This window comes from Rhinoraja longicauda, chromosome 12 (genome assembly GCF_053455715.1).
Source record: "Rhinoraja longicauda isolate Sanriku21f chromosome 12, sRhiLon1.1, whole genome shotgun sequence".
Classification (NCBI taxonomy): domain Eukaryota; kingdom Metazoa; phylum Chordata; class Chondrichthyes; order Rajiformes; family Arhynchobatidae; genus Rhinoraja; species Rhinoraja longicauda.
The window spans coordinates 6,634,941-6,648,719 of record NC_135964.1 but is presented as its reverse complement, the minus strand read 5'-3'; the positions used below and the strand labels follow the sequence as shown (position 1 = coordinate 6,648,719).

The 13,779-nt window shown below is 45.3% G+C and overlaps 1 protein-coding gene across 14 annotated transcripts in view; it reads left to right on the top strand.

Annotated features, from left to right (window-relative positions):
• The window catches only part of cnksr2a (connector enhancer of kinase suppressor of Ras 2a), a 473,672-nt gene that overhangs the window by 157,091 nt on the left and 302,802 nt on the right, over positions 1-13,779 (top strand). For all 14 annotated transcript variants that reach the window (XM_078408943.1, XM_078408946.1, XM_078408945.1 and 11 more), the window contains exon 4: positions 152-239. In XM_078408943.1, the coding sequence (XP_078265069.1) occupies positions 152-239 (88 nt within the window). The remainder of the gene's footprint in view (positions 1-151; positions 240-13,779) is intronic.

Here is a 13,779-nt window from a genome sequence, read left to right as displayed (position 1 = left end):
GGCCGAATGGCCTCCTCCTGCACCTATTGTCTATTGTCTATTTTGCCGTTGTTCACGTGCATGATAACTGCAAGGCCTTAGTTTGATCTGAATTTGCATCTTGTCATTCTGCATCGTGTTAATTATGTGTATAACTTTACTTTTCCACCAGATCTCCATTTGCCGCAGTGACAGACTATTCAGTTACCAGAAACAATGTCATTCAGCTCTGCCTGGAACTGACTACTATTGTACAACAAGTAAGGGAAACATAATCCTATTGAGAAATTATGTTGCTTTTTTGTTTCTTCAATTCTGCCCTTGAACATTGGCTGATTATTTCTGCCTTCTTTGGTTTGATTAATATGAAATGATCAGTTTCTGTTGAGTGATGGGCCTTTGCAGGTCAAAGTTCTGGGTAACAATGTAACAACAGTTATAATGATAAGTTGGCAGAATGTGCAATCAGAGGTATTTATGTTGAAATGTTGAACTCTGCAAGCCTCATTATAAAACCCCAGTTTTAAAATAAACAAGAGCAGATATTGCAGGCAAAAAATTGTATCTGTTTTAAAACATTTGTGTGACTGAAATTCTGGTGTCTATAATGTTGTACTTCAGTCAATGAACACGCACAATCAATTTCTTTGCAGTTGTAGTTGCTGCAGCATTTATAGAAAATTATGTTGGTTCTACTTTCAGTATTTACATGGGACTAATTGATTTAACAATTGGAAAAAATACATAACATCAATTGATCAATTGATCAATTGACATCAATATTTCCTAATGTTTTCCTAATGCTTTCATAACTTCTAACATAACATTTCATAACATAACACATAACACGTCATAACATTTCGGATTAACATCACACTTATTAACATAACACTTCATTACATTTTACATAACATTTCCCAATTTTTTTCATAGCTTCTAATTTCTGCTGCAGATAAATGCAGACTAGTCATTGTAACAGTACTTGCTTCAGCATTTTCCATTTATGTTTCACTTTTATTGATTTCAAGGAATTTTGCCAATTTGCAGGAAACAATTATCAGTGAAAAAAATGAACCCTGCGTTTTCCCAAATAACGATTCCATCAAGTTACCATTTCAATGATAGGCATTTTGGTGAAATGCAGTGTTAACTCACAATGACAATCATGTGAGAATTGGAGGTTAATTATCTTTGGATGGATGTTCACCTTTTCACTGCCAAGAATTATTTTCTCTTGTGTACTCTGACCCATGTATGCTAGGGAGTGGCACTGAGCAGATTCATGAAGTTATGTAACTTTTACACTGACCTTACTTTTGCAATGTAAATGATACTTGCATGAGGAGTTATGAGAAATTAAATATGACTTGTTTTAGTTTGCTATCTTTAACATTGAAAACATTTAATGCCCTTTAACAATCAATTCATTTATTAGAAATGTTGCTATGTTGAAAGCCATTATCTTCTTAACAGAAAAGAGGATACTTTAGATAATGTTACGGTAGACACGAAATGGTGGAGTAACTCAGCGGGACAGGCAGCATCTCTGGAGAGAAGGAATGGGTGACGTTTCAGGTTGAGACCCTTCTTCAGACAGAAATTCAGTCTGAAGAAGGGTCTCGACCTGAAACGTCATCCAATCCTTCTCTCCAGAGATGCTGTCTGTCCCGCTGAGTTACTCCAGCATTTTGTATCTACCTTTGATTTAAACCAGCATCTGCAGTTCTTTCCTACACATTAGATAATGTTAAGTTGTTTTACCAATAAATAAAAGTGTGACATTTGGGCATATAAACTTGAATGTGTCCAAGTGCATCCATCTCATTTGCAAATTACAGTTGAAAATCCCAAACCTTGCACGTTTATGTGAATGTAGAAGTGCTCGAATTGAATCTAATAGTGGAGTGAGAATCGTTGGTCGTATACAAATGGACAAAGAACGAAAGGATCAAAATAAGCGCGCAATGGTGGCTCAGTGCTGTGAAGTTGTTTTTGGGGACTGCATTGGGAAGAGCTCAGTCCAATTTTGAGAGTAACACAACATCACATAACCTGGAAACATAGTTATCATGTTCCGCTCCATGGTAAGTACACTTTCAGCCACGTGGCACTGAGCTCTCTGCAATCACATTTCTGGACTTGCGTCTGCAATTTCCTTGCCTAGTAACTTTGCAATCTCCAGAGAGATGGTCAAATTTCAGAAGCTACTTCACTCCTGTGTGTAAAAGAGAATTAACTATTAACTGGCTGTAAAATACTGAACTGTTTCATAAGCAGGTAGACGTACATTGCTGGAATAATTCAGCGGGGTAGGCAGCATCTCTGGAGTGAAAGAATGGGTGACGTTTCGGGTCGAGACACTTCTTCAGACTGAGAGTAAAGGGAGAGGGAGACGAGATATGGAAGGGTACAAAGAACATGTAAGGTGTGAAAAGAACAGATCTAAAGCAGGTAATTTAATAAAAATAAGATAGTGCAGATGGTATAAGTGAAATAATGCCAGATTTTACATCACATTTTTCAGGTCTTTTTCTAAAAGCAATCTAATTTCAAGGGAGTCAAAGTCAAGACTGCTTTATTGTCATTCTCCCAAAACGGAACAATGAAATTCTTACTTGCAGCAGCACAACAGACATGTAAACATCGACGGTAGACAAAATGCTGGAGTAACTCAGCGGGTCAGGCAGCATCTCGGGAGAGAAGGAATGGGTGACGTTTCGGGTCGAGACCTTTCTTCAGACAGTTTGAAGAAGGGTCTCGATCCAAAACGTCACCCATTCCTTCTCTCCCGAGATGCTGCCTGACCCGCTGAGTTACTCCATCATTTTGTGTCTACCTTCGATTTCTGCAGTTTTTTTCCTAGACATGTAAACATGTTACTCTGTAAACACCATTAGAAAAACAACAAAAATGTTCAGTATATAAAGAACAAACGACGATAGTGCAAAGACAGATACAATAAAAATAGATTTGCCTCCCAAATCGATGTAGTTTGGAGCTTAGTTGGCGGTTGTCGTGTTTAATAGCCTGACGACAGCCTTTTGGGAAGAAGCTGCTCCTGAACCTGTTAAGAGTTTTCTTGATCAAGAGGGCGGCACGGTGGCGCAGCGGTAGAGTTGCTGCTTTACAGCGAATGCAGCGCCGGAGACTCAGGTTCGATCCTGACTACGGGTGCTGCACTGTAAGGAGTTTGTACGTTCTCCCCGTGACCTGCGTGGGTTTTCTCCGAGATCTTCGGTTTCCTCCCACACTCCAAAGACGTACAGGTATGTAGGTTAATTGGCTGGGTAAATGTAAAAATTGTCCCTAGTGGGTGTAGGATAGTGTTAATGTACGTGGATCGCTGGGCGGCACGGACTTGGAGGGCCGAAAAGGCCTGTTTCCGGCTGTATATATACGATGATATGATATGATCCTTTCCCTGGCAGGAGTGAAATGAGAGCATGACCATCATGGTGTAGGTCCCTGATAATGCCGGCTGCCATGTTGAGGCAGCGACTCCTGTAGATCCCTTCGATGGTGGGGAGGTCGGTGCCCGTGATGGACTGACTGAGCAGTGTTCACTACTTTTTGCAATCTTCTTCATTTTCCGGGTGTTCGGGTTGCTGAACCAGACCGTGATGCGATCGTGATGCTTTCTATTGTCTACCTGTAGAAATTCAAGAGAGTATTAGGCGACCATATCTCCTCAAGCTTCTAACGAAGTAGAGGCATTGATGGGCTTTCTTCATAATTGCATCAGTGTGCTGGGTCCAGGACAGGTCGTCAGAGATATGCACACCCAGGAATTTAAAGGTTTAGACTCGCACCACTACCCTCCTATCGATGAAGTCTTATCCTCATCCTTCCTCTTCCAAAGTCGGCAATCAGTTACAGATGTTGAGGACAAGGTTGTTGTTCTGGCACCATTTGGTCAGATCTCCCTCCTACACTCTGGCACGTTATCATCCCTAAATTGTCCAACATTTGTGTTTTTATTGTCCAAGTCGTCCAGTGCAGAGTGGAGGGCCAGCGAGATTTCATCCTCCATTGACCTGTTGTGACAATAGACAATAGGTGCAGGAGTAGGCCATTCGGCCCTTCGAGCCAACACCACCATTCAATGTGATCATGGCTGATCATTCTCAATCAGTACCCCATTCCTGCCTTCTCCCCATACCCCCTATCTTTAAGAGCTCTATCTAGCTCTTCTCTTGAATGCATTCAGAGAATTGGCCTCCACTGCCATCTGAGGCAGAGAATTCCACAGATTTACAACTCTCTGAGTGAAAAAGTTTTTCCTCATCTCCGTTCTAAAGGGCCTACCCCTTATTCTTAAACTGTGGCCCCTGGTTCTGGACTCCGCCAACATTGGGAACAGGTTTCCTGCCTCTAACGTATCCAACCCCTTAATAATCTTATACGTTTCGATAAGATCCCCTCTCATCCTTCTAAATTCCAGTGTATACAAGCCTAGTCGCTCCAGTCTTTCAACATATGACAGTCCCACCATTCCGGGAATTAACCTAGTAAACCAACGCTGCACGCCCTCAATAGCAAGAATATCCTTCCTCAAATTTGGAAACCAAAACTTCACAGTACTGTAGGCGGTAGACAGATTGGAGCGGGTCCAGGTTCTTGTTGAGGTAGGAGTTGATACGTGCCATAACCAACCTCTCAAAGCACTTCATCACTACGGATGTTAGTGCCACCAGTTGGGTAGTCATTGAGGCACGTCACCATACTCTTGCGCACCGGCATTATTGATGCCCTTTTACAGCAGGTAGGAATGTCACGCCTTAGTAATGAGAGGTTGAAGATGTCCGGAAAAACTTCAGCTAGTTGGTCCGCACAGGTATACAATCAAGTCCAGATGCTTTCCAAGGGTTCACCCCCCTGAAGGATCTCCTAACGTCAGCCTCTGTAACTCTGATTGTAATGCCATACTATGGGGGCTCGGGAAGGCACATCAACGTTCTCCGTATCAAAACGGGCGTGGAACACATTGAGGTCGTCTGGGATTGAGTCGCTTGAGGTGCCCTCTGATTTCCCCTTGTAGACCCTGCAAGTCCTCCCACAGCTGCTGAACGTCAGTCTCATGCTCCAGTTCAGAGCAAAAGACCCTTGTAGCGATTTGATGACCTAATCAAGTCAAGTCAATTTTATTTGTATAGCACATTTAAAAACAACCCATGTTGACCAAAGTGCTGTACATCAGTTCAGGTACTAAGAAACGAACATACAATGGCACACAAACATAACAGCACATACATAAACAGTTCACAGCGCCCCCTCAGAGGGCCTCAAATACGAAATAGGTTTTGAGCCTGGACTTAAAAGAGTCGATGGAGGGGGCAGTTCTGATACTGGGATGCTGTTCCACAGTCTCGGAGCTGCAACCGCAAAAGTGCGGTCACCCCTGAGCTTAAGCCTAGACCGCGGGATAGTCAGTAGCCCCAAGTCGGCCGACCTGAGGGACCTGGAGATAGAGTGGTGGGTTAGAAGATTTTTGATATGGGGGGGGCAAGCCCGTTTAGGGCTTTGTATGTGAATAGGGTTGTAGCTGGACTTCTTGTATGAATCTGTGTCGCCAGAGTTTAATGCCCGAGATCTGGTTCACAGAAGATTGCGGACCTGCTGAGTCATTGCACACCTGGTTCAGATTTGCATACCTTAATCTCTTTTGCCTGTTTTGGGGTTGAGAGGTTATTCTGTACGCATGGTTTCAGAGGCCTGAGACTCCCCACGTCACTGTGCCTTGTGCCACTGTTAATGACTGGTCTGCTCTCGGCTAATTGAGTCCAGGATTGTGATCAGATTGCTTCAGGATCATGAGGTGGATCTGGAATTTGCAAGTGTTAATCAGGGGTTTGGCTTCAGAAGTAGAATCGAGGAAAGCACTTAATGGTCATCTAATAAATGTAAAACTATTCCTCTTACGACACAAATGATTCCAAGTCTGGCTTTTTTGAAATAGACTGTGTGGATTCCCAGCAACATTTAGAAGGTATCACAAAATGCTGGAGTAACTCAGCAGGTCAGGCAGCATCTAGGAGAGAGAGGGAATGGGTGACGTTTTGGGACGAGACCCTTCTTCAAACTACCCAGCAACATTTAGTTCCATTTCTAATTTAAGCTACTTACAGGTCTTATAATTTTAATGTTTTCACTTTTTGAACTCAAGGGCAGTGCCTTTATTCAGGCAAGTGCTTTTGTGTCATTTCAAACAGCCATCTTGGACACAGGTTGGGGAATTTTGATAAAGCACATCTAATCCAAGTGGCCCAGAGTTCTCCTTTATGAATACTGTGTGAAAAGACCCAAAGTCGATTTAAAGTCAGTGAATAAATGCTTTGATTCTGAATTATGCAATCTGTAAATGTTTTTTAAAAATGTGAAATAAATGCCAAGGAACTCACTAATAAACATCAATATAACAAACACTTCAAATATGAAAACTAAAAATATGTTGGCATTTATTTATTACTGTATAACTATGAACTAGTGAACTAGATGATAAAGTACCTGCCAACCAGGCAGATGGTTATTGATTCGAGCTCCAAAGTTTGCCACTCATGTTTGCCAATGACTTATTTTGTGCGAATCTCACTGCTTCTAAATGTGTGATTTGCGGAGTGGTGCACAAGATTTCCTGACATAACGCACCTCCATGTGAGTGCAAGATTAGGAATCTTGATTAGCAACAGGCTCCAGATCCAGTGCATTAATTACACCTTTGTCAAAAAAAAGGGACTTCATCTGCCACGCACTACGACTGCAACAAAGCCAAACAGCGGTGTCTCTCAGAGGAGCACCGACACAGCCATGTGCAGTAAGACCAACCGCTCCTCCAGTTGTCTCCATGGCTCACTCATCCTGAGCCATCTGCCATCTTACTTTCAAGGAGGTTATCCAGTTGGATTAGTCCGCTTCTGGAATTGAAGACCCGCGAGTGGGGATTGAAATTCAGCCACGATGTGCAGCATTCTTTGGGCATTAAAGCAAAATGGGTGGGAGGGAGATAGAACTTGACATTACACTCTCCCACACTCGATGCTAGATGTTTCAGCAGCTGGCAGCTTCAGGCTCTGCAGGGAGCCACTTTGAAAAAAAGCTCTGCGTTATGCAAGGAATGTTAGAGAATGCTGGAAATGCCCAACAGGTCAGTTTACTGGCAACTTTGGGCACCTGTTTTTGCCATTACACCTTCGACTGGCAATGGAACTGCATTGCAAGGCTTTCAAATGCCAGGTCGTTCGTTTAAGGGATCATGCTCTTGCAGACTCTGCACAGAAATCTTTGTGTCAAGAGTGCAGCCATTACAAGGACACTGCCTCCTGTATGCATTGTTCTCCAGAGAGCTGTGCAGGGTTTTCTGCCCCCTGAGAGGGCCCGGTCAGCCTCCACACCCCTCTCCTATCATTGCACTATGCATTCCTTCCTGAGCAACACTCTTCACTGGCTGGAAGATGGCCGATTCTATTGTGGAGCAACCCTTTAACCTGTTCACTGCTGAGTTGTTTTGTTCACTATTGGCCATGACCTGGGTATATTCGGGTGTGGTACTGAACAGGTTAAAGCCACTTCCTATCTTCAGACTTGTGAGGGAAGATTCTGCCAATCAAAGATCCAAGCCTGGAAGCACATTGATTCTGAAGCAGTGTTATTACGTGAGGGAGGCCTCAAGCCTTGTTTTGCAAATGGCGTTCATGATCAGTCTGAAGAAGGGTCTCAACCCGAAACGTCACCCATTCCTTCTCTCCTGAGATGCTGCCTGACTCGCTGAGTTACTCCAGCATTTTGTGTCTACCTTCATGTATTTCACATTGTTTTTAAGAGCTTTTTGACACAATGCTTGATACGTTGCTTAAACTAACTGAACGTCAGAAAAATAGCACCCAAGGAATTTCACGGCCAACGTTTTGTTGTTGTGGGGACTCTGGAAAAGCACACTAGTATCCCAGCACCTGTTCTGAGTGTGCAAATGAATAGCAAATGAATTGCTGTACATCCGCCACTCACTGTTCCAGGCCTTGAGTTGCTGAACTATTCCATTGGCTTTTCAGGGACACGGCAGGGCGCTGGAAATGAGGTGAGGGAGTTTCATTGTTTATGTTCCGTGTGTCAGAAGGAGAAGGATTTCACAGGTAAATGGCAGGCTGTTTCCAGTCCAGTTTGTGTCCCTGCATTTTTCCTACAATCACCAACTTTTTCATCATTGCCAGCGGCCATCCCCCACTGCCCCGCGATTAACCCCGACCCAACTCCCAGTCCTGCTGACCCAGTCTTGACGTCGTTAACAGTGAGAACTGACGAGATGTGGTTGGACCTCGATGCAAGAGCTGCACGGTGGCGCAGCGGTAGAGTTGCTGCCTTACAGCGAATGCAGCCGCGGAGACTCAGGTTCGATCCTGACTACGGGCGCCGTCTGTACGGAGTTTGTACGTTCTCCCCGTGACCTGCGTGGGTTTTCTCCGAGATCTTCAGTTTCCTCCCACACTCCAAAGACGTACAGGTATGTAGGTTAATTAGCTGGGCAAATGTAAAAATTGTCCCTAGTGGGCGTAGGATAGTGTTAATGTGCGGGGATCGCTGGGCGGCGCGGACCCGGTGGGCCGAAGGGCCTGTTTCTGCGCTGTATCTCTAAAAAAAATTGTTTTTAAATAATTTTAAAAAGATGTAGTTGGGTGCCTATTTAACAACTATGTGCTTACATATTTTCAAGAGAGAGTTAGATTTAGCTCTTCGGGCTAAAAGAATCAAGCGGTATGGGGGAAAAAGCAGGAACGGGGTACTGATTTTAGATGATCAGCCATGATCATATTGAATGGCGGTGCTGGCTTGAAGGGCCGAATGGCCTACTCCTGCACCTATTTTTCTATGTTGTTCTATATGTGTGCCACCCTGACATAATTTCAGTGAGGGCTCAGGTAAATGGGGCACTTCCTACCTCAGGCAAAACTCAGTCCATGGTGGAGCCTTTGACACCACCTGTTCTCCCCCATTCACCGCCCCTGCTCACCACCTGTGCTTCCCCCATCCACCACCCCTGCTCACCACCTGTGCTTCCCCCATCCACCGCCCCTGCTCACCACCTGTGCTTCCCCCATCCACCGCCCCTGCTCACCACCTGTGCTTCCCCCATCCACCGCCCCTGCTCACCACCTGTGCTTCCCCATCCAACGCCCCTGCTCACCACCTGTGCTTCCCCCATCCACCGCCCCTGCTCACCACCTGTGCTTCCCCCATTCACCGCCCCTGCTCACCACCTGTGCTTCCCCATCCAACGCCCCTGCTCACCACCTGTGCTTCCCCCATCCACCGCCCCTGCTCACCACCTGTGCTTCCCCCATCCACCGCCCCTGCTCACCACCTGTGCTTCCCCCATTCACCGCCCCTGCTCACCACCTGTGCTTCCCCATCCAACGCCCCTGCTCACCACCTGTGCTTCCCCATCCACCGCCCCTGCTCACCACCTGTGCTTCCCCCATCCACCGCCCCTGCTCACCACCTCTGTCAACATCTTGCTGCATCATCCGAGCACACGACAATTTTCCTTCTTTCCTGGCTTGAGGTACTTGGTTATTTCGCCACACTTTGTCCTAATTATGACTCGCCATTCCAACAAATGTTGAATCTGCAAGTGAAGTTCCGAACAATCTGAGGAGCGTTTTTGACGCTGAGGATAATTTTGGCTTTTTGAAGGGAACCTTCAAATACAAGTTTGTTACAAGCTTGAGTAGCGTGTGATCTTCAAAAACGATAACAGTTTAAAGCCTATGTGGGTTTTTTTTCATTCTTAGTGGTGATCAGTGCTAGTAATTGTGCGCAGCAGATTGTTTTAAATGTCCCAATTAAGTTGATGAAGGCATCCTCCTGTTGTATCACTATTCAATTATCATCCCGTAACAATGGACAAATCTTCTATTAACATGCTAATTTGTCCTACTTGATGAAACCACTTCTCTCTACCCCACCTCCTCCGACTTTGCAATTAACAGATTCCCAGCTGCAATGTTGTCATAGTTTCATAACCTACTAACACTGTCTTTGGTCTAACACATCAAGGGTGCCAAAAATTATATAAATAGTTTATTCGGGCCTTTACTGGTGACGAGGATTTGTTTCCTCCCAGTTCTGTGATTGATAACGAGAGCCCTTGAAATGCTTCAACCTACATAGAGATTTAAATGAGACACAAATGTGATGAAAACCGACTTTCTTTCTTGAGGACAATTATTGATATTTTACTGGATGTACTCTTTCTTAAGCCTTCTTTTCCACAAGGAAGAATGGAGGGTAGATACCAGAACACAGCACAAGAACAGGCCCTTCGGCCCGCAATGTCTGTGCTGAACATGATTCTGGGTCCAATTCTTATCTCCCTGCACGTAATCCATATCCCTACATACAGGGCATATCCAGATGCATATCCCAAAATCTTTTCAATGCCACCATCGTATCTCCCTCAACCAGCACCTCCAGGCACTTAACACCCTCTGTGTAAAAAAAACTTTCCCTGCACATCAATATACTAAAACTCATGTTTGTTTGTTTGTTTGTTTGTTCCTGAACTACAGCCAAAACGGTACACGATAGCACGACAATTTTTGGCCCACCTTACTCACCGTTGTCTCTTTGGTGCTAATGGAAGAAGTTTCATTGAAATCGGTGTTATATTTTTAAAGTTATTCACATTTTAAAGTTTAAATCTATCTCCTAGGCAGGGAGGGGGAGGGAGGGAGGGAGGATAAGGGGGGTTGAGGGGGATGGAGTGGGGGAGAGGAAAGGGTAGGGGGGAGGAGAGGGTGTTGCACCAATGCTGGAGAGGTTTGGGCCCAACGGGTCCACTTGCTCTAGTCTCCTTTAAATGTTGCCTCCATCACCTTAAAGCTATGCCCTGCGGTATTTGATTTTCCTCTCCTGTATAAAGGTTCTGACTGTTTATCTTATCTATCGCTCTCATTACTATATATACTTCTATGAAGTCTTCCCTCCAACCTCCAGTGTTCCAGAAAAAAACTATTCAAACTTGTCCAACCTCTCCCTATAGCTAATACCCCCCTGATCCATTATTCTTCTGGTAAGCTTCCGCTGGACACTTTCCAAAACTTCCACATCTATCCTATAATAGGGTGACCAGAATTACACACAATCCTCCAAAAGGGGCCTAACCTCAGTCCGACAAAGCTGCATCATGACTTCCTGACTCTTATACTCCATCTGCCATTTCACCGCACATGACTGGAGCTGGCCCGAATATCCCGCTGTGGCCACTTTGGTGGCCTTTCCTAAAGTTCACCACCCCAGAAACCCTGGGGTCCCCGTGGTGCAATATGAAGTCACAAGCCTTCTACTTAGCGTACTGATCAATATAAGAAGGATGTCATTGAGCTGGAAAGGGTGGTGAAAATATTCATGAGGGTGCTACCAGGACTTGAGGCAGTGCTGCGTAGGTTCACGAGGTTAATCCCTGGGATGGCGGGAATGTCATATGAGGAAAGATTGGAAAGACTGGGCTTGTATTCACTGGAGTTTAGAAGGATGAGAGAGGATCTTATAGAGACGCATAAAATCATAAAAGGACTAGACAAGCTAGATGCAGGAAAGATGTTCCCAATGTTGGGGAGTCCAGAACCAGGGGCCACAGTCTAAGAATAAAGGGGAGGCCATTTAAAACCGAGGTGAAAAGAAACTTTTTCGCTCAGAGAGTTGTGAATTTGTGGAATTCTCTGCCACAGAAGGCAGTGGAGGCCAATTCACTGGATAAATTTAAAAGAGAATTGGATAGAGCTCTAGGGGCTAGTGCAATCAAGTGATATGGGGAGAAGGCAGGCATGGGTTACTGATTGTGGATAATCAGCCATGATCACAATGAATGGTGGCTCGAAGGGCCAGGTGGCCTCCACCTGCACCTGTTCTATGTTTCTATGTTTCTATGACAGGAGGGCTAGTGGATATCTCTGAAGATCTGTCCTGAACCCAGCACATTGATTCAATCATAAAGAAAGCCCATTAATGCCTCTTCGTACCATAGAAAATTGAGGAAATTGCTATGCCGGCAAAATACTCTCTTGAGCTTCTACATGTGTAGTGCAAAGAACAATACACTGATTGCATCATAGAATCATAGAGAATCATAGAGTCCTACAGCACAGAAAGAGGCCCTTCGGCCCATCGTGTCCGCGCCGCCCGTTACCAAACACAGTCTAATTTTAATCCCATTTTCCCGCATTTGGACCGTAGCCCTGAATGTTGTAGCATTTCAAGTGCCCATCCAAATGCCTCTTAAACGTTGTGAGTGTTCCCGCCTCCACCACCACCCCAGGCAGTGAGTTCCAGACTCCAACCACCCTCTGGGTGAAAAAGTTCTTTCTCACATCCCCCCGAAACCTCCCTCCTCTTACCCTGTATCTATGTCCCCTCGTTGTTGAACCTTCCACCAGTGGAAGAAGTTCCCTGCCATCTACCTTATCCATGCCCCTCATGATCTTGTACACCTCGATCATGTCCCCTCTCAGCCTTCTCTGCTCCAGGGAAAACAACCCCAGTCTGCCCAGTCTCTCCTCATAGCCGAGGCCCTTCATGCCCTGGTTCAGTAACTCGAATGCCAAGGAATGGAGGGGATTGCAAAAAGTGGTGGACACACCATCATGGGTACTGACCTCCCCACCATCAAAGGGATCTAGAGGACAATGCCTGAAAATGGCAGCCAGCATCTTCACGGACTCACGGACCCTGGCTATGCTCTCATTTCACTCCCACCATCAGGTAGAAGGAGAAGGAGTCTGAAGACAGTGACCTCCGGGTTCCCAACAACCATCACGCTATTGAATACCACAGCCACCAAGTAAACTTCAAACTGTCTTGTTTGCACTCGGCTTATTCACAAAATGCTGGAGTAACTCAGCAGGTCAGGCAGCATCTCCCGAGATGCTGCCTGACCTGCTGAGTTACTCCAGCATTTTGTGAATAAATCGATTTGTACCAGCATCTGCAGTTATTTTCTTATACACTTGTTTGCACTCGGCATTTGACTCTTGATACTGAAGAAGCTAGTTCTGACCACAACAACAAAATTTCGGGTGTTTACTGGAGGTGTTCAAAACTAAGAATAGTTTTGAGAAAGAAAAGTGTGTGCAATGGCAACATTCTCCTTTTCTGAAAGCTCAGATCTAAGGCATTTAGCCAAATAAACCATGAAGAAACGCATTTTTTAAAGAAGCTAGTTGCTGTGGTCCATAAGGTACTGCCTGAAAGCCTGGTGGAAGCAGTTTTAATAATAACCTAATATAACTTGTTGCAGAAAAAAAATTGCAAGACAAAGGGGAAAGAGCAGTAAACTAATTGGAGAACCACCACACCAAAACGTGAATATTGGAATATTGGGCTGCAAAGTGCTTTTTTCCATTTCTTAAATTGTTTAATCAATCCTGCATTTTAACTTTCAATTTTATGCTCTTTAAATTGTACTGGACGGGCATGGACCCGTTGGGTCCAAATCTCTCCTGCGGGCACAGCAACCCCCGTTGGGTGCAAACCTCCCCAGCGGGCCCAGCAACCCTCCCCCAACTGATGGCCCGTGGACACGTTGCCAGCCGGGGATTGTCCCCTGGGGCCGTGCGCGGGCGAGGGGGGAGAGGAAAAGGGAGATGGAGCCACTCACCCCGGCCCCAGGCAGCCATCGCCTCGGCCAGAGCGAGCCGCGGACCCATTAGGTGGAAAACTCTACTGCAGCAGCAGCTCGGCGGCGACAGCCATCTTGTTTGACCCTCTGCTGCCACGCTGTACCACAGGAGGAAGGTCAGGCGTGGAGCACAC